This window comes from Watersipora subatra, chromosome 9, assembly GCF_963576615.1.
Source record: "Watersipora subatra chromosome 9, tzWatSuba1.1, whole genome shotgun sequence".
Classification (NCBI taxonomy): domain Eukaryota; kingdom Metazoa; phylum Bryozoa; class Gymnolaemata; order Cheilostomatida; family Watersiporidae; genus Watersipora; species Watersipora subatra.
Window position 1 is genome coordinate 43,989,846 of NC_088716.1, and position 21,348 is coordinate 44,011,193.

At 34.8% G+C, this 21,348-nt stretch overlaps 2 protein-coding genes across 2 annotated transcripts; both read right to left on the bottom strand.

Annotated features, from left to right (window-relative positions):
• Window positions 1-527: 527 nt before the first annotated feature.
• On the bottom strand, window positions 528-2,092 carry LOC137403618 (potassium channel subfamily K member 16-like). The gene has a single exon (XM_068089595.1). It carries the CDS (start codon window positions 2,035-2,037, stop codon window positions 1,075-1,077), a length of 963 nt encoding a protein of 320 aa, XP_067945696.1. The 5' UTR covers window positions 2,038-2,092; the 3' UTR covers window positions 528-1,074.
• A 15,837-nt stretch (window positions 2,093-17,929) lies between these two features.
• On the bottom strand, window positions 17,930-19,292 carry LOC137404343 (potassium channel subfamily K member 10-like). The gene has a single exon (XM_068090537.1). The coding sequence runs from the start codon at window positions 19,250-19,252 to the stop codon at window positions 18,245-18,247; it is 1,008 nt and encodes a 335-aa protein (XP_067946638.1). The 5' UTR covers window positions 19,253-19,292; the 3' UTR covers window positions 17,930-18,244.
• Window positions 19,293-21,348: the final 2,056 nt, after the last annotated feature.

Here is a 21,348-nt window from a genome sequence, read left to right on the forward strand (position 1 = left end):
TAAATTGAAAAACATTTCTATTCTTGAAATGAAATTATTGCCAATAAAGTACTATATATATGACTATATAACACATGCATAACACATGACTATATAAGACATACCTATTACAAACACATGACTACATAAGACATGTCTATTACAAACACATGACTATATAAGACATACTTATTACAAACACATAAATGTATCATAATCATCTAAGAGGGTCTGCACTAGGAAGTCTGGCTAGAGTGAAATTTTATCACAAATTGCTTTAAAGTGATCAATCAGAGATTGATAGAGACATTTCCTGTTGTATCGAGACTGTAGATGTGCAGAAGGCTGATCCAGCAGCCCATGTTCATAATAACTAGCTATATATATATAACATGAAGATATAATAACCACAAGTGGTTAGATAACCACGGAATATTATGTTCATCTGTAGCTGGTATAGAATAATGGTAGCTTGAGTTCTACTGCAGGTCTTGCTAAGCATCCTCTTGACCCCTTAAAAACATGTGAAGTCTTAATCTTAGTCTATATGTTTGTATTTGATGTCAATTTCCCACGATGTTTATAATCTCTGTCAACACCAGCAGTATAAACAGTTAAAAAAGACTAGCAAAAAGAGTACATTTATTACCTTAAAAACGGAATCTTGGTAAATATTAAAAGAAAGTTTGAAGCAATTGCCTGTCTGTGCACCAAAGGGAAGAATAATTTAAAAAGACGTCCTGAGATAAGCTTATCTATTACACCATCTAATTGATAGCCTGCAAAAAAGCTTTTTAGTGCTTTTTGCAGTTTCTAGTGTCAAGATTAATATAAAAGTACAAAGAAAACTAAGGCACTAAGGCTAAATATTGTAGCAAAGATAGATCAGGCTAATCTTCCTTAACTATTTCTTAGTATTTTCGTCTCATGGTCCAATTTGTTTTGAACAGCGTTGACCTTTGAACAGCATTGACCTTTGAACAGCATTGACCTTTGAACAGCATTGACCTTTGAACAGCATTGTTCTTTGAACAGCATTGACCGATGTACATAAAGTTCGTATTTATCCATAAACTGTAAAATTCTCTTCAAAGACTAGCTAGTAGAAAATGTGCTGTACCCTTTTTCATCTGGCGCTGTTTCTGTTTGGGTCTCTTTTTCTGGAATTCTGGTGACAAAAAACTCGTGGAATACTTTGCTCATACCAGATATAATGGAGGCCATCCACACAAGCCCAGAGAGCACCCATATAAAGACAAAGATCCTGTAGAGAACGGCTATTACAAAGTTGTTCCCACCATCAGCGAATGAAGGATAGTAATCTCCGAATCCAACAGTAGTTAAAGTAATAACAGTATAATAGAGCGCCTCTGCGTAATGCCAACCCTCGTAGAGCGAGAAAATAACAGACGCCAAGAGACAATATATCAAGAATCCGCATGAGGTTACCATGACTAAGGCTATCGGTGTGCCTCGTTGTTTGTATTTAGCAGAGCATTTCAATTTGCCTAAAACAGTGAGACTAAACCGATGTAACCTCTTACCAAATTCTCCAGAAGTAGCGAAAAAGAGAGGTATTCCAATAATAGCGAAGAAGACACAAAATAATTTTCCAGCCAAGGAGATAGGTGTAATATTTCCATAGCCTATTGTTGTGACGAGGGTAGTTGAAAAAAATATAGAGCTGCCGATATCAAAACTTTTGGCATAATGTAATGATTTATTTTTTCCGAGTACAAATCCATGGTCAGTCATCTTCATTACCTCTTCCACAATAGAAAGCAAGTCCTCTCTTGTAAGGCATGTTTCATTCGAGAGAATTCCTTCAATCCAAATTTCAGGATCGATAGCTCTTTTCTCCCGATATGAATATTCGATGCAGTGAAAAATAATACCTCCCAAGAGGATGTATATCACATAAGTGAAGAGCAGCACTAGTGGTAATTTTCCTTTCAGTAAGCTCGATGATTTAGCAGACTGTCGCCGTGTTGTCTGATGAACGTCTGATGAACTCAGGTTATGAGAACATAGCTCTGTGTTTTCGTCTGCAATATCCATTCTACAACAGGTTTTTTGTTCAACTTATTGCTGTAACACTCCTTGAAAGCTTCAGCGATTCTGTGGCATGTTGTTTAGTTGTGCGTGAAGCCTGTTAGTCTCCCTTTAAATCTGATTGGATAAGCATATCAATCAAAAATGCAGTGAAAGTGGCAACTAGGAACAAATGAGATGAGACACAACAGGCGCTCAGGAACATCCGCAAAAAGCAGACGTTTGCACAAAAGATTTTCATCAATACACACCTTGTCATAATCACATGAGCAAACAGTGCCTTTACTAAACACTGAACAGAGCTGTAAATACAAACAACTAACCGTCTACCTACTAGTCTATTTACTTGAGCAGCTATTAAAGTGGAGGCCTTCAACATGCGTCCCACAGCCTGCTCTTTATTCTGTTTTAGGCTATAGTAAGCGAGTCCAATATTCTACTAGGTAAGAGCATCTAAATAAGTTCTGAAAATATATAAATAGCTCCTATTTTCAGACTAAAATGAGAAGTCAAATAGCACATAAAATAAGCACACACAATTAAAATAGACTAGCATTATTTTTACATGAAAGATTAAAGCAGAATTGAAATCTGTAGATTAGCAATAAACTAAAATGTATTAGATTTTTGAGGGAGCCGCTCAAAAACATAAGTGGTATATAAAAAAAAAGCTTGTGGCTTGCTCACCAGCCAATGCTTTCCTAGTCTGATGAATGCATGACCAAAATATTTTAATTTAGCATTGTCTCCTCAATAAACAGAAGTAGAAACGGAGCAAACAACTCTTTGTATTTTATCACATGTATGATCGCTTCTTTGAATCATCATTCTTAAAGGTTGACTTGCAAGAAAATTCACATTACAGTTATTTGGTATCAAAAGGTTCACCATGTCTTACTCTGCTGTGTTGTCGGTGCAAAGTATGTGGAAATGTGATTACAAACTCTTAAAAGCTCAAAAATGAAGTTAATTACAACCATCACGAAAGCGCCGTAGGATGGAATCAATTTATTTTTCTGACGTACTCAAACAATTTGGTTATTGTTTTGACACCTGATGTTATCACGTGAAATGAAAGGCCAATAAAAGGTTCAATATAAAACGTTTCGTAGCACTAGTTTACGACAAAAACTTTGGGTTTTACCGGACAGCCCTTATCACATACAGATGCTCGCTACTTTACAGTTTCGTTTCAGCTTGGTCTAATCATCTAGTCGTAATCTGATCATGTGACCCATACTACCTGCCAAATGGCGCGAATAATTTTCTGCAGCATTTTTTGACTATCACAGGTAACCAACAGGCTCGTCATGTTTATCAGATGATGATATGCACTCGTTCGAGCTAAGGTTAGTAAATTAAACGAACTTTTACGGTGAGTTTTGAGATATCAGCGCTCAAAATGACAGCATTACAATGATGATGAAATAGACGCGTAAGGACGATAGACATGGTTTTATTGAATGCATAAAGCATATTTGTGAAAATATTTCGACGAATGAGGTTCCATGAAACTGTAAACAGAAGCCATCTTGTTCAGCTATGTCCCATTTGAGCCGTTTTGAAAAGGGATTCTAATCTACGGAGTTTTCATGATGGCTGCAATTAACTGTTCGTTTCTGAGCTTCTACGAGCTTGTAATCACATTTCCACATGTTTTGCACCTACAACACAACAGAGTAAGACATGGTGAATCTTTTGATACCAAATAACGGTAATGTGAATTTTGTTGCAAGTCAACATTTAAAAAATTATCTTTGATTGTTTTTTGAAAGGTTCAAATGCTATCATTTGGTTTGCCAAATGAGCTAAACTAGGGTAAAGTAACTTGTGTTCAACAATGTTTCACACTATAAAAATAATGACACTTCATAAAATGTGTACATGAGTTTAAAAATATCACCCATATCATTAAGCACACTTTAGCAGTCTTTGCTGGAAGGAGGCCGTTTTAGTCGACTCTCTAAGTGTCCTGAGAACTGGCAAAGACTGGCAATCACTGACTAGCAAGCAAAAGTTAGTCGCTTAGATCATATGGAAACATACGTAAGCGTAATAAGAAATATATATACATGTAGCAACATAACGTGTCGAAATGGGCAACATTCACTGAGTGAATTCATTGCAAGCTTGAAGCTAGTCGGTCTTAAAAAACCAATCTGTCAAGTTTTTCTGTTTTTCTGAAAACAAAATGAAAATAGAATTATGTAAATGTGTAAAACTTTCTTTTAAATGTATATAAAAAATTGTCCATTTTTTAACTTGATGGTTATAACCCCCACCAGAGGTGGGGGTGCTGGGGCCTATGTGAAGGATGGCTTGCAGATTTGGCTGCTGCCTGTAGTATTGTCTGGCGCGAGTGTCATTTCTTTTAATTTCGGAGGTATGTTCTTAGGCTACTCTTTGCCATGTCTGACACTAATCTACCGTAAGCCTGAAGCTGTCGATGGATTTCTTAGTGACTTTGAAAGCTTGATCTCTTCCTCTTCTTCCTATCATTACTGGTGACCTTAACATTGAGTTTCTTGACTATAATTTAAACAATGGCTATAATTGTACTATAGTTGCAACGTACAATTTCCAGAATTTAATAAATATTTCCACTCGTTTATGTTCTACACAAAACAGTTGCTTGGACAATTTTCTCATAAATTTCACATCAAACAACCCCACCTCATCAGGAACTATATCAGGTTTTATCAGTGTTCATCTGCCTATTTTTATGAAAAGTAAACGCTCAGAGCTGACAAATGAACTGGTTGATGAAAGTCACCTGCCTTCCAACGTAACTTACTTAAACTACTCCAAACTTTATTCATCAGTTTCACAATTAAATTGGAAAGGTGTTTGTATCTTTAATAACCTGGAACAAAATTATAATGCTTTCATGTGTAAACTAAACGAATGCTTAGACCGTAGTTTGAGTAAGAAATCTTCAACAAATTTTCAAAAAAGCTTTCTAAACCTTGGCTAACAGCAAAGCTTTTAAAGCAGATTAAGAAAAAATATTCATTATATAAACAGAGCCTAGCTTTGCCTTTAAACACAAAACTGAGAGCTAAATTTAATAACTTTAGAAACCAATTAACTAGTGATTTAAAAATAGCTAAATTTAACTACTTTGGGCAGACAATTGATAGCTGTTCAAATGCATCTCACTTATGGCAATTCATAAACAATGAATTAGGAAAAATTAAGAAAATAGGCTCTAGAATTTTACATAATTCTAAAGAAAACAGAATTTTAACTGAGGAGTTAGAAATAGCTAATGAAATGAATAATTACTTTACATCGGTAGGAGCAAACCTTGCTTTTAAATTTTAACCCTCCACTGAACCTCAAATAGATTTTTTGACTAACAATCAACCCCTGTTTGAATTTGCTGAAGTTACTCCAAATAATGTATTAGGAATAATAAAAACCATAAACTGTAAGAAATCGGCTGGTTTAGATAGGATTTCTCCTAAGCTGCTAAAAAACTGTGATTGCCAAATAACAGGTACACTATGCAATTTTATTAACAGATCTATCAAGGTAAACACTGTTCCAACTTTAATGAAAAATCCCAAAGTTTTACCTTTTTCAAAAATGGTTCTCACGACAAATGTGAAAATTTTAGACCAATTTCAATTTTTCCAGTCTTTAGTAAAGATTTAGAGAAACTGAAAAACCAGCAGATTTTAAGTTTCTTTGAGACACATAAATTGCTTACAGTCTATCAATACGGCTTTTAAAAAAAATTAAGTACTACAGATGCAGTCGTAAATTTCAAAAATCAAACTCTTGAAGCTTTTAATCTAGTATATACTGTACTCGAGATTTTTATTGATTTTAGTAAGGCTTTTAATACTATTGATCATAACATTTTACTGACCAAGATGAAATTGTTGGGTTTTGGCAAAAATTGAATTACATGGATAAAGAGTTATTTGACAGATCGCTCCCAAACTACATTAATAAATACTACTTATTCAAATTGTAGCAATATAACTTATGGAGTACCACAGGGCTCAATTTTAGGTCCAACGCTATTTTTAATATGTATTAACGACTTATGCTCTAACCTAAAATTCTTCATGCCTATATTGTATGCTGATGATACTAGCTTATTTTATAAATCAAAAAACTTAAATGATGACATTAACTTTGTAAAGGCTGATTTGATAGAACTTACAAGAAAACAAATTAACTATTAACATTAAGAAGACAAATTAGATTATTTTAAAGAACTATCAAAACAATTTTAAATTAAATGACAATTCTCTTTTATTAAATGGTGATTCAATTAAGAAAACAGTGTTAAATTTCTTGGAATAACTATAGACAACAATTTAAACTGAAAACTACATATAAAAAGCTTATTAAAACAATTACGTCTACTTAGTGGCTTATTGTATTGATTATCTTTTCATTTACCACGAAATATTCTAATTTTACTTTATAACTCATTGATCAATTCAAAAATTTCATATTGTATTAAAGCCTGGGGAATGCTCCATTAATTTATCTTGAAAAATCATTTATTTATTAAAAAAGAGTAGTTCGCAATATTAACAAGAAACCATTTTATTTCTCGACTTGGGATCTATTTATAAAATGCAACAATTTGAATGTTAGTCAGTTGTTTAAATTTCGGACTTTGCAAAGAGCTCATATATCTTTTTACTCATATTCTCATCTCTCACAGCACTACTTCACTCCAAATTCTAAATTCAACTTGCCTCTACCTAAATCATCCTTCGCTGCTGGTCACAAAAGATCAATTTATCAAGAAGCTGTTTTATGGAACTCTCTGCCTATTTCTATTTGCAATAGACAAAACAGGTTAAGTTTTAAAAGCAGCTTAAGGGCATGGCTATTGAGATAATTTTTTTAACTATGATGTTTAATTAATTTTTGCCTGTAATCTGCCACCTATGTCCGTGCTAAATATTAGCTTTTGCTATCGCGCACATGACCTCATCATCACCTTCTCTAGATGCTCGTTGCCTAGTTTTAATTTTTTTTGTATATATTTTCATATATTAATGATGAAATAAAGCAAACAAACAAACAAATATAAAAGTGTGTTGGCACCAATAGTAGTATTTAAAGTTACCATGATGACGTACAGCGCATACATGTATTAGAGCATCCACATATGCTACATAAGATACATGTACTTCATGAATAAGGTGAAGATATTTCATGAATAAGGTGAAGTAAACCCAGGGTAGCTAATGCCTGAAACGAATGACAAATGCTGGAAACTTGAAAACTCCATTATTTATTCTTAAAAAAATACAATTTAACAGAATTAGATAACAATTTATTATAAGCAAGTGAGTCAAATGCTAGTTATGCATATTCTTTTTCACAATAAATATTACATAATTATCAAGGTAAGATGCACCAGGGAGCCGATGCTGCAAAAGATACAATGGTGATCGCGATTCTGGGACTACTTATCAATTTTTTTGTGTTTTTAATAATTTATGGTATAAACTTATTTTCTTTAGTATCAGACCCACCTATCACATATATATATATATATATATATATATATATATATATATATATATATATATATATATATATATATATATATATAAATCCCATCTATATATAAATCTCAAAGTCTGTGTGTCATATGTTGGTGTATATCCAGCTATAGGAATTAAAAAACATTAGTAATAAAAAATCAGCATCTTGCTGGATTAGAACTCTCAACATTGAAATCACTAATCAACAAACAGGCGCGTCTAGCAATTAGGCTAAGCCATCCTTAGCATTCTTCATTATCTTATCGTTATGATGATTGCAGGTTGCAAGCTAAAAATGTACTTCTTACTATTAATTAACATTACCTTTTGCATTTGTTTTTCTTTCAAAATTTTTCAAAAGCTTCATATCTATTTTTTAATTTGTAATTTTCAAATGTGACGTCACAATTGCAAGATTGCCATTACACGCTTCGATGTTCAGATCTTCTCAAGATCAATTGTCAAATTGTAACAGCTAAACGCTTTTCACATTGAAAGTTTTATGTTGTGTTATCTCAAGTAGGAATTGCATCTACATTCTTTCTGCTCCTCACTGCTGTATGTTTGTACCAGTATGAAAAGGTACCGGTATCGCCATATCCAAAGTTTTGATGAATAGCCTCTGCTTCAACAGTAACCTTTTTATACACACACTTTTATGTACTCATTATTATTATTAATACAAAAATTTCAAGATTTTTATTTTGTTTTCATAGTTCATATTAATTGTAACATTATCAAATTATGTGATAGGTGGGTGCGGTCTAGTTAAACTACCAACTATATTCGAATCGATTAAGAAATGAGCTTGCAGATTATTATCAAACTTTATTGTACTATACTCTTGACGGATTGATTGCTAATTTATGCACACTACTGATTCTCAAACACAGCCTTATATACCATTTACAAAACCATAGGAGTTCCAGAACCATAGGAGTTCCAGAACCATAGGAGTCCCAGAACCATAGGAGTCCCAGAACCATAGGAGTCCCAGAACCAAGTTACTAAACAATGACTTAAATAGAAAAAACTGTATGTTTTTACAAGAAGGAAAATACACAGACACAGAACGGATAAGAAGGCTGTCCATGGCAAACCAGAATCACCATGTCAAGATAACAAATTCGATTGTAAGAACATTGAGGGGAAAATGTTGTTGACTTCTTACGATGGTTCCATAAACACTGTGCCACATTTTGATTGTTATCTTCATTGTATCAATTAGGTGGTGGCAGTCTAACCAGATGTCTCTAATGTATCTATTGTGTGGTGAAACCCAACCAGATTTCTGAAATGAGTCAAATAAGTTTTTTATATGAACAGTATGAGTGTTGTAAGATGAAGAAAATAAAGTGCTATGAGATTGTAGTCGAACTCTATCTTACAATCATTTTTCATTGTAATTATTGTAGTAAAACACATTATATAGCCATTACTTTCTAATTCTTTCACGCTTGAACACTTTAACAGTTGTTTTATTTTTTCTCTATTATTTATAAAAAAAAATTTGAGAAAAAGTTTCATTTGAGCTGCACAAAGCATTTTCCTCCTGATGTGTTGATAATGTTGTATTTGTTAAATAAGAATAAATTTTCTGGGCAAAGACTTTTTTATTACTCGAGCAGGGCTGGGTATTCACGTAGTATACTATAAGTATTTGAGCAGCAAGTTTTGTAGGCACTCTGTTTGACACCAAAAGTATTTTCGATAAATATAATCAATGTACCGGGCGCCCATTTTATCCTCTCCTGTGATTGACAATAAGGGCTAGCAACCAAATATTAGCACGAGACTAGTAATCCAGAAGACAAAAGTTTACTTGAGCATGGCTACATGTATACGTATGTTTATAAACCGGGTTAAATTTGGCAAATTTTGTCAGCAGATATAAACTTAGTTTTTGTTGGATTTTTTGTAATCACTATGTCAGATATCGCTATGTTACAAAAAATCAGGCTGTACAGCAAACACTCGTTGATATTTAATAATGTTTATGTGGAGAACACTTTTAGCTTTCTATTGATCATTTGTTCGCTTAAGCCACCCATCCGTCCATCCAAAGCCAAAGCCACGCTAAGAGCATTACTATTAGCATATACTCTAAGTTACAAATCATCACGCCAACCACTACACCACTAGGATGCCTTGCCACTTCATGCATTAACTATGCACATACTAATTACGATTTCTCACAATGGAGGGGACTGCCAAGCATATTAGTTACCAATAATGTGTTTATTTTAAGTGATTCTGTAATTACAATCGTACATGTCACTATAACAAAAAGAAGAATAATATTGCGCAATGTATTTTTTAAAGCATCCTTAAAAGGATCAAAATAAAACAGAATGGTCAGAAAGCCTCATTAAGTTATCAAAATAACAACTTATCATCTTTTTGACGGTATGAAAGTTTTAAACTTGCATTTTTTGTCTGTTGACTGGTAGTACTTTCTCATTTATCTTGTTAACGAGTTGACTCGCTAGTCTCCTCAGAGTCGCACTCTTTGACTTCCTTAATCTATTGAACTATCAGTTGCAAACACTGAGCGGTTAGCCAGCAATTATGAGATTGTCATTATCAGTTTTTCAAGTTCAAATACTTAAACTCTTGATTTCCTTAAAAGTGAGGTGACGCTTTGTAATTAGTTAGATACGCAGCGAAATTTAAGAAATAACCTTGAAACTATTAGATTTTTACAAGAACTTTATAGAGGGGGTTCTTTATCACCTTTTTAGCTGCTGGCAATTATCTTGTTTAAGCAACACTAAGTAGATTTGGGAAATTATCTTCTCATGATTTTAGACCTGCGCTACATGTAGATACAACAGAAATATTATGCATTATTCAATCAGCTCTTGTCATCCTAGCATACATTTGTATTTTGCTGCGACATTCTTATAGAACAACCTACATTCATCTCTCACTCCGAGGTTGGGTCAGGAGTTTATTATATTGAAGAATAATTAGAAAAATAAGGATACTTAGTTTGTGCTATTTTGATATCTCTACATGGGCCAGCTACTATTGTAGCATTACATAGCATACCTGATATCTATGTCTATGCTAGTCACTACCTTAGCGCAACGTATGCATTAGCTAATAATGTTTTAGTATCTTTCGGTGTTTGTGACTGCCAATTTGGTTCATAAATGATCACAGCGACTGATCCACTCTGCCGATTGATATTACGATATTGATATTACACGTGCAAGTGCATTTATTATTCTTATTGTATACTATATGTTAATGTATTAGGAAACATAAAACTACTGTAAAAGTATTTAATTATTTTTTGTAATGCTTGATGGCAGTGAGGAGGAGAAATCACAGGAGAAGAGGGCGTCGAACTACTGGTTTGCAGGTTTATTGAAGTTGAAGATGAAAACTTTGCTTTAATCAACTATGTCAATGAGCAACACAACAAGATATGGTTGCACAAACAAATACAACAGGTAAGAACAACTTTTAAGTTTGGAAAACTATAACAGAACACATTTTTAATTTATTCTCAATAAAACTCATCCTAAAAGTTCGGCAATCTAATTTTTGCCTCTTAATATCTTGTAAAAATCAAATTAATTACTTCATTCTGCAGAACTTATTTAATTATGTTCTCAGTGGGTTTCCAACTGGTGGTCTAAAAACCCCTGAGGTACACAGAGAGTTTTGAAGGGGTCCATGGCAGTATTGCCATTTTCATGCGCCAACGTCGATATTGCTGTTTATGCTTTTCTATTCACACCAATTGCTGGTTACATCATACACGTGTATGGAGATGTCAGTAGTGATTGACCTATCTTGTATATTTACAAGTATTTCTTCCCTCCATAATCTGACCAATTTGCCATAATGAGGTTACATTCCTCTACCGTTTCGATCAGGAAAATGCTTGCATTTATAATTAGCTTGATGTCAAGTTGCAACTCTAATTTTACAATTTTTATGTTATCACTGGAGCATGTCTCGTGTACCTTACTGCCCTGAAATGATGCAACGTACAAGTATGGAGCTCGACATCTGATAGAGTTTTAGCAATTTTTTTAATGTTGGAAAGAATGCTATTATACATTTCACACATTGCCACAGAGCAAATAGCTCTTTGATAATACGTTTTGTCAACCTCTGAACAATTTGGTGGACTGCACTGGTGCAAGCAATGCAATATGATATGTGATATGACAAATGATAAATACATAGAGGTGCGATTTTAAAAATGTGTTTAGCAGTGTTGAATCAGAATCATGTAATTGTAGTTTTTATGCTGTACCGATGCAAACATGTACGATCTTATGTATAAATGTGGAATGAAGCTGGATTGAATGCAGCGAGCTGTATGACAAGTGCAAATAAAGTTAGTGGTAATGAATCTGTGTGTCCAGTCTACAATAGTTAAAGAGAAACTGTCAGTTTCAGCTGTGAAAGTGAGTAAATTAATGCAAACCAGGGACAATTGTTTACCTTTCAATTTTCCTCATTGTCAAATACAGTGATATGTTCTACCCCTGTGATATATCCTTGCTTTCTATGTGCACTTTTCTACATTCGCCAATGGTAAAAGCGAAATATGTGATAGCGTTGTTTTCATACACGCCACAAGCATCGGCAGCAGGATTGCAGGTCTATCAGCGGTAAAATGGGAACGTAGTGCCGAGTACTTCCGGTAGTTGCAGCCGGTCAGTGCAAGAATTCAGCGCTATTCAACTTTCGCAAAGGACCGCAGGCAAACCTTCGCAAAATACACTGTACAGATTAAGGTCAGTACTTTTGAAATAGCATGGCGAGCGGTATCAACATGGCTGAGGACGAAATTCAGTGTATGCGACGCAGCTTTATGTGAACATCAGCCGCCGAGCCTAGCGTCGCAAGTGTTTTGCTACACAAAATTACCGCCGGAGTCTCGGAGTCGATATGAGAATCACGCTTAAAATTCACCTTCAACAGATATTTGAATGATTGTGAGGATATTCTATAGCTTTTTTACATCATTGGTTACAGATAACGTCTGCGCACTTCTGTGGGACTCTACGACTTTCAAAATATTTTTAGTATGAGCAACAGAAAGATAAATGTGATGCTCCGTAATTTGACTACAGATTTACCTGTTTGATAGCGAGTGAAGGAAAGGTTAGTTAAATGTCAGAAGGATATGACAATTGATTTGATAAAGCCTGCAATGCTCAGGTTACACCTGAATGCGCAACACGCTACCCTTGTAGAGAAGAATCGAACTTTCTTTGAATGTCATGAAACTCTTTTGAAAAAATGAGACTATTGTCTGATGGAGCTTTTTATGCAGTTCACGGCAAGATTGCTGAGACTTTATATGCACTCGCCCTATAAATTTGCACAGCAAAAAAGTCCAATACTATAGTGGAACAGCTAGCAAGCCATATGCTCAACAAATGGTTGAACCTAAACCAGCAAATAAGCCTATAAAAAAATATCTGCAATGCCACTATCCAATAACACAATTCAAAGAAGAATCATTGAAATAGGTAGTCACCGTAAGGAATTGGTAATTGCTGAAATTCAAGCACCAACTTTTAGATTGTTTTCAATCCAATTTGATGAATCAGCAGATGTGTAGTCATGTGCGCAGTTGATGGCTTTTGCTAGAAAGGTCCTCGATGGAACCATCTAAGACAAGTTGCTTTTTTGCAAACCAATGAAAATCTTTGAAAAGTTATCACTTTTTTTAGGCTGAAAGGCTGTCATGGGACAAGCTATGTGACTGCAGCCCAGATGGTGCACCAGAACTAGGCTCAGCATCTGATTTCAAACTTGAGTGAAGCAAATAGTTCCAACAGTGAAAGATATGCATCGTATGATACATGGACATATGTCTGTCCGTCTGTATTATACATAGACATAGATATAATGTCGGTATGATACAAAGACAGGCTTAAGCATCCAAGACATTTCCTGAATCATTGTCAGCAGTCCTCACTTGAGTAATTTGGATAGTGAACTACATAAAAAGAGGTGCCCTCAACTACTGGCTGTTCAAGGAGCTGTGTAGAAATGTGAAAGCAGATCACCAAGTACTGCTATATCACACACTATATATATCACACACACTGCTATATCACATACTATATATCACACACACTGCTATATCACACATTGTCTATATACCACACACTGCTACATGCATATCACACAAATATTCACTGGCTTTCAGAAGAAAATGTGACAGAAAAAGCATTCAAGTTATGAGATGAAATGAAGTCCTTCTGGGTGAGGAATACTTAACTGGGTTTGAGATATGGATGCAAGATGAAACTTGGCAGCTCAGTTTGGCTTACCCAGTTGACATCTTCGACCAGCTTGATAGACGTAAAACAGAGTCTATTAATGGAGTAAAATTAATAGAGTAAAATTAATAGAGTAAAATTAATAGAGTAAAATTAATAGAGTAAAATTAATAGAGTAAAATTAATAGAGTAAAATTAATAGAGTAAAATTAATAGAGTAAAATTAATAGAGTAAAATTAATAGAGTAAAATTAATAAAGTAAAATTAATAGAGTAAAATTAATAGAGTAAAATTAATAGAATAAAATTAATAGAGTAAAATTAATAGAGTAAAATTAATAGAGTAAACTTTACTGATGCATTGAAGGGTTTTATCTGTCTGCAAGTTTCAGTTTTGAAAGAAGGTTGACAATAGTAATTTTTTCAAGTTTGAGTCACTTGCATCAGTTCTCAAGCCACGGGACAAGGAACTTATTTCTGTTCCAGAAATAGTGCCGTGTAGTATTACATGTCACTTGAACGCTCTTGAAGCAGAATTTGGGCACTATTTCTATGAGGCGGAGGATCAGAACTGAATCTTGTCAAAAATCATTTTTGATGTTCTGTTGAGAGCACATGATGAGCTGCCTGAGGGGCTGATAGATTTGCAGAACGATTCTTCTGTCAAGGATACCTTTGAAAATAAGGTGATAGAGGAATTTTGGCCTACTATGGAGAATTCATACCCAAAGATAGCCGAATATGCCGCCGCATTCTCCTTCCATACATGCCGATATATTTATGTGGTTCAGCATTTTCTTCGAGGATTGTGATCAAATCAAAACAATGAAAGGGGCTGAAACTTGAAGACAGCAAGTGCTGTGCATTGTCAAAGATTTCTGTAGAAATTCAGCAGCTGGTCAACAACAAAAATTTAATCTATCTCACTTACTCAGACTAGCCCCAGACTAGACAGAGACATTAATAATCATAATTTATTGCTATTAATGATAATAATATCATTAATAGCAATAATATTATTAATGATAATAATAATATTAATAATTATTAATGACAATAATAATGAAATTATTAATTTCCGATTATATTTTGTATAATGAAGATGTTTGTATAGAATACAATTATTTCAATTAAATCTACTACTTCTTTATATGTAATAATTTATTGGATTCCTTGTTTACAATATTAATAATATGTAATCTATGTATCATGAGCTCACGGATATGAAGGAGTTAATGACTTGTCAGTTCTTAGGCCAGAGATCCATGACTCCAAAGTAGTTGAGAACCGCTGTCTTATTCCAACAACACAGAACTACGCGAATAAAAATGGAAATATCATTTATGCAAGTACCATAATAAGAAGTGTAAGAGTTGTCCCACCTTTAAAGCCTGCTCATCAGAGGTAATCACTTTATTACAAAATTAGTTTTCTTGTTGGTTATTATTGCACACTAGATTATGCTGCTCGACAAAATGGAGGCGCACTTGATTTGCTCTGATTGGCTGTTGCAACCCACCAAGCTTTTGAAAATTAAACAAGGCTAACGTGGCTAACAAAGCTAGTCTGCAGTATAGTTAATTTTAACTCAGTTTTAAGTGAAAACAAACGTTTTTAAAAATTTATTGGTTGATCAAGCACCTGCCAACATATGCTAGATTATCAACTATGCAGAGGCCCAGCTCAGCTTAACACTACACACCTGATAATTAAGTCTGGACCAGCCACATCCCTTACACCACACACCATCACATGGTATCAAAAACATGCATCACCTCCACACATCAAATGCATCTAGACGCTGAGGCAAGCATTTCCAGTGTAAGTTTTATAGCCAAAATTCAATTAAAATCTGTTTTTTGCAGGTCATCTTTTGCTTATCGTCTTACCAACCTAGTCTACTTATCGTATTATGGTCATTGTTAACAGTCCAGCCAGGACTTCATTAAAAAGTTGTGCATTAATGAAAATTTTCTTTTACAAGAGTTGATACAAAAACAGTGCACTTGCTCTTTTGTGCACATAATCTGGCTAGACAAGCATTGTCCCACAAGAGCAAATAAGCACTTAATATTCCAACTGGGTTTTGTGCTAATAATAGTAACACGTTTAAGCTAACTAGATGATGCTTGAGTCTATTTAGCTAAGTATCCAAAGTTGGTGACATAAAAGTGTGCTAACTGCGGGCTTTGTGTGCCTTTCAAGTAAATAGTTGGCTTGAAACCAAAGCTAGTCTGTTCTCTCCATATGTGGAATATTGGAACACTTAGGTATAATTTGGAGTTCTGTTCTCTTTGTCTGCTTGCATTACAGAGTAATAAGTTGTTGGTGAGAAAACTCTCTGCTAGATAGTGTCATGATTACCTTAAGTTTAGTATCAAGGTTACAATGAGTCAATTTAAACCTTATCTGGCATGGCACTTGAATGTTATACAACACCATAATAGAAATATGGCTAACTGTGTTACACAAGGTAAAACCGATAGAACATATTGTATAATCTCTGTAGTTCTAGACATCTATCTTCTGATATCTTCTTCAGACAGCCATCATAATAACAACAACAACAACACTAATGTGTTATTGTAATTATTATTATAATGGGGTACTGTAAACGAGAATAAGGACGCAAAAAATGTATCATAAAATTCGGCGTATAAGTCGAAAACTTGACAACAAATTTCAAGCTTAAAAATCTGTCTTCAACTTATACGGTGGTTCCATTTTTCTTGACACGAGTTCTAGTAAAATTCAACATCAAAAAACCATCGCAAATTAAAATTACATGATATGACATATAGGAACTTATTTATAGAATAGTAAAATACTAGTAATCATACTCAACATGAGATGGATCAAACACAAAGTTCCATTCTTCACCATTCAAATTGTCATTGCTAGGATTCTTTTCTTGAATTTAATGCTTTTTTGGTAGTATCTGCCTACAAGCCCACACTTCAGTAACCTATTTGTCTATTTGAAACATTCACTATTGTCCATCCATCCTTTTTTTTGCATATGAATCACGATTCCTGATAGAAGTCTGTCTTGCTGAATAGTTTTTCTGTTAAAAACATGCATAATTATTATCAAAGGTTGCAGTTTCGTTTTATTGCCGAGGCGGGCCAATACGATGATGAAGTATTGTTTTTCATGCCTTGTGGTCTTCACTAGAATTGTCATCTCTCATTCTTTTATTAACTGTATGTGTTGCCAACAGCACAAAGACATGAGCATTTATGCTGATGGCATTTTTGAATGCCATTTCTTCAGCTATACATTCCTGCCTCTCATGCCGACTGAACTATTGCAATCAAACAATTTGAGCCAAAGAAGGAGATCGACTTAAATGGCAGATATGTGTCAAAACCAGAATTTTTAAACCAAACTTTAGACCTCGACTTACTTTAGACTTTAGTCTAAACTTTAGACTCGAATTTACGGCAATCGCGGAGCAGGTGAAACACGATGCCCCTCAAAGGAGAATGTCTAGTACATATTCCAGACCACCATAGAAACAGAGCGTAATATACATAAACTTATATCTGTTTAACAGCTGGTACATTCAAAAACTGGTATAACAACCATATGAGCTCTTTTAGGAATGAACGTGCTGTAGAAAGAGTGTAGCCATGCTAAACCGCTTCATAAGGAGCCTGAAAGATGCAGGCGAGAAATACAATGTAAACAGGAAGGTGATTACAAATGCAGGACCATACTTCAGAACTAGAAAGCAATGCAACCTTTGTCTGGTTGTAAAGCAACTCATAGTTTGCAATAATTATTTTGGCACCCTTTACACCAAAAACAAACCAATCAGTGCTTACAGACACACAAAAACTTTTGTACTATTTAAATAGTACAAAAGTTAAAAGCGCAATTAAATATTACAATTTTTTGCAGCTACCAGCTGATCTATACAACCAAGTGAACTTAGTATGGTGTTCGAACCTGATGAATGTGGTTTAGTCAGATTTGAAGCTGTGCTTTTGATTTTACTGTAAACCATACGAAACAATATTGTAGTGCAATAAATTTTAGTCACTCTATAACTTGTTTTATAGAGTGACTGAACAATGAGCACATTTGAACTTTTTATATCAAATGTATTTTCAGAGCTGCATTCTGACATACATGTTTATAGCGTGCTTGAGGCATCATCATATGCTTAACATAGTGAGAAATGTGATTACACAATATAGCAGTCAATGTAAAGGGCATAACGTAGCATCTAGAAAATATATCTTGACAAATTATAGATTTTTATCTTACCTAGTCTATGATATAAAAATACAGTAGAGAAGCTAAAAACACATGTAGAAAGATGAGTTAGCAACAGTGAGGCAGTATGAGAGGTTCTGCATGTGCAAAATGATGCCTGGTGACTTTTTGAGTTAAACAGCACAAATTTGCAAAATATAAAATGTGCGATCAGTTTTCTGTGCTTGTATCGTAATTTTGATGACTGTTCTGCTTCACTTTAGATCGCTTCTCTGAAAGATGATGTAACAAAAACTGCCTAAACAAAAAAGATGATCCTGATATAATGGAAGCCATCCAAACTAGACCAGATAGAATCCATACTATAACAAATATCCTGTAGAAAATGCCGCTTACGGAATTGTCTCCCCCTTCAGCAAACTTTGGGTAAAAATCACCAAGGCCTATCGTTGTCAGGGTGATGAATGTGTAGTACAAGGCCTGCGTGTAAGTCCAGCCTTCATAGACCGAGAAAACAATAGACGCACTAAGGCTAAAGATTGCATAGCCGGATAGAGCAACTAACAATAGAGTTATTTGGTATCTATATCTTGTTACTCGTACCTTTTGGCCAATCTTTAAAGAAACTTTGTAACAAAGTTTATGGAGCTTCAGCCCGAACTCACCAGACGTGACAATGAAGAGAGGTATGCCAACAGAAGCAAACAAAACAGCAAAAAGTCTACCACCAAATGAAATTGGTGTAATATTTCCGTATCCAATTGTAGTAACCAGCGTGGTTGAGAAAAATATAGAGCTACCAATATCAAAGTTCCTGTCACCATTTGAATTATTGCTTCCTAGTAAAATTCCTTGATCATACATCTCTATTATTTCTTTGGCTGTAGACAGCAAGACTTCTCTCGTTAAATTTGAATTGTTTGATAGAGTTTTGTCAATCCATTTCTCAGGGTCGATAGCTGTTTTTTTCCGGTATGGATATTCTATGAAATGGAATATAACTCCCCCTAAAATAATATATACCAAATAAGTGACCAACAACATCGCTAGCCACTTTCCTGTCAGTGAGCCTTCTGATTTCAACTCTTCTTTAAAAGTTGTATGATTTGTCTTTTCTGACGCATCCTTAATGCTTCCGCTTAGCTCCATACTCTCTTCTCGTACTCCCATTTCAAATCCCGCATCCTCCTCTGTTTGCCTGTGCTTTTTACCGCTCATTGCCAAAGCCTGGATGATGAGCCTGTGCAATGTTATGACCTTCTACTACTACTGCTCATGCATGCCTGCCAATGAGATTGAAAGGGTATCAACAGCGACGGCAGTGAATCATTCAAGCAGTGCAAATGATTATCAAACAGCATTCAAGTCGAATGAAACTCGTTTGCGAAGGAATGGTGAGATAAATTAGCATTTGCGGTTGCTTGCTGTAAGCACTTCTTCAGTGGGTCAGCTATACATCTTTTGTTTTAGCAATCAACTATTATTATGGCCTGTAATACCATAACAAATGAAGAGACCGCTTGAAGGCATTATGAAACAACTATGCGAGCATACTCAATTTTACCTGGAGAAATTAGGCCATGAACACTGAAATTCTTAGACAAGGTGGTCTCCCATCTATGGTGAACATCTTGATAAAAAAGACACAAAATGGCTGGGACATAACTCTACGAAGGAAAAAGGAACCAGGGCAGACCCAGACTAAGATACATAGATGTAGCAAAGGTTAACATGAAGTTGAGGGAACTAGACAGGAACAGATGGGAAGAGACAGTGGAAAGCAGAGCTGCATGGAAGTCAGTGATAAAGCCTAAACCATAAGACAGTCATTGTCAAAATGGCTTACTGGAAGAGAGCCATTTTGTATATTGTAACATTGTATATTTGTTTATTATGTTCAGAATAAACGACTCTCATGGGGGGCTACAGCTGCCTGACATTGGTTTAAGCTACAAATTCTTTTTAAATGAAATTTAACCTCACACTGAGGTCACCACAAAGAAACCTACAAATGACAGACATTATATTACAACGGCTCATATATTTGTAGTCATGAATGTGCTCTCTGTGTGTCCTATGAATCAAGGACATAATTGTAAAAAATGAGCAAAGCTCTTGCAAATGTGGCCCCAGTAAAACTCTCGACAGCTCTCGGTCGGTTGCTGTCAAACTGACCGACTGGCAGCAAGAAAGAAACAGACTATTGCTATAAATACCTGGAATAAAAGTTTCTCCTGTTTGCAGAGCCTTAAATACAAATTACTTCAATGTTTTTCGGAGAATCAAATTCAAATGTAGGTTATATATCACCATCCTAAAGAAATTAATGTACATGTATCTAATAAAATTTACACTTCTAGCTAGTTGAAGGGCTGTTGAACATAAGGCCTGATACATTCTCCATCACTCTCACTAAAATTGATATGCATTGAAATATGAATACAAAGGTTAATTGTCGATTTGTATTCTTCAAGCAACACATTTGATTTGTCTCAGCTTTGCCAGAAACGTGAAGAACCAAACTGGTACTAATGGTAAAATTGGCCTTTTTAATTAAAAAAAGACAACTTTTGAATGGATCTGTTTAAACACGGTTTAGAACTTGCTTTCCATCTCCTATTCGTATCTCCTATTCGTATCTCCTATTCGTATCTCCTATTCGTATCTCCTATTCGTATCTCCTATTCGTATCTCCTATTCGTATCTCCTATTCGTATCTCCTATTCGTATCTCCTATTCGTATCTCCTATTCGTATCTCCTATTCGTATCTCCTATTCGTATCTCCTATTCGTATCTCCTATTCGTATCTCCTATTCGTATCTCCTATTCGTATCTCCTATTCGTATCTCCTATTCGTATCTCCTATTCGTATCTCCTATTCGTATCTCCTATTCGTATCTCCTATTCGTATCTCCTATTCGTATCTCCTATTCGTATCTCCTATTCGTATCTCCTATTCGTATCTCCTATTCGTATCTCCTATTCGTATCTCCTACTCGTATTTCCTATTCGTATCTCCTATTCGTATCTCCTATTCGTATCTCCTACTCGTATCTCCTATTCGTATCTCCTATTCGTATCTCCTATTCGTATCTCCTACTCGTATTTCCTATTCGTATCTCCTATTCGTATCTCCTATTCGTATCTCCTACTCGTATCTCCTATTCGTATCTTCTATTCTTATCTGACATTCGCATGTCCTATTCGTATGTCCTATTCGTATGTCCTATTCGTATGTCCTATTCGTATCTCCTATTCGTATCTCCTATTAGTATCTCCTACTCGTATCTCCTATTCGTATCTCCTATTCGTA

Coding starts and splice junctions, on each gene's coding strand:
- LOC137404343 (XM_068090537.1), bottom strand. CDS start 19,252: ATGAGCGGTAAAAAGCACAGGCAAACAGAGGAGGATGCGGGATTTGAA.
- LOC137403618 (XM_068089595.1), bottom strand. CDS start 2,037: ATGGATATTGCAGACGAAAACACAGAGCTATGTTCTCATAACCTGAGT.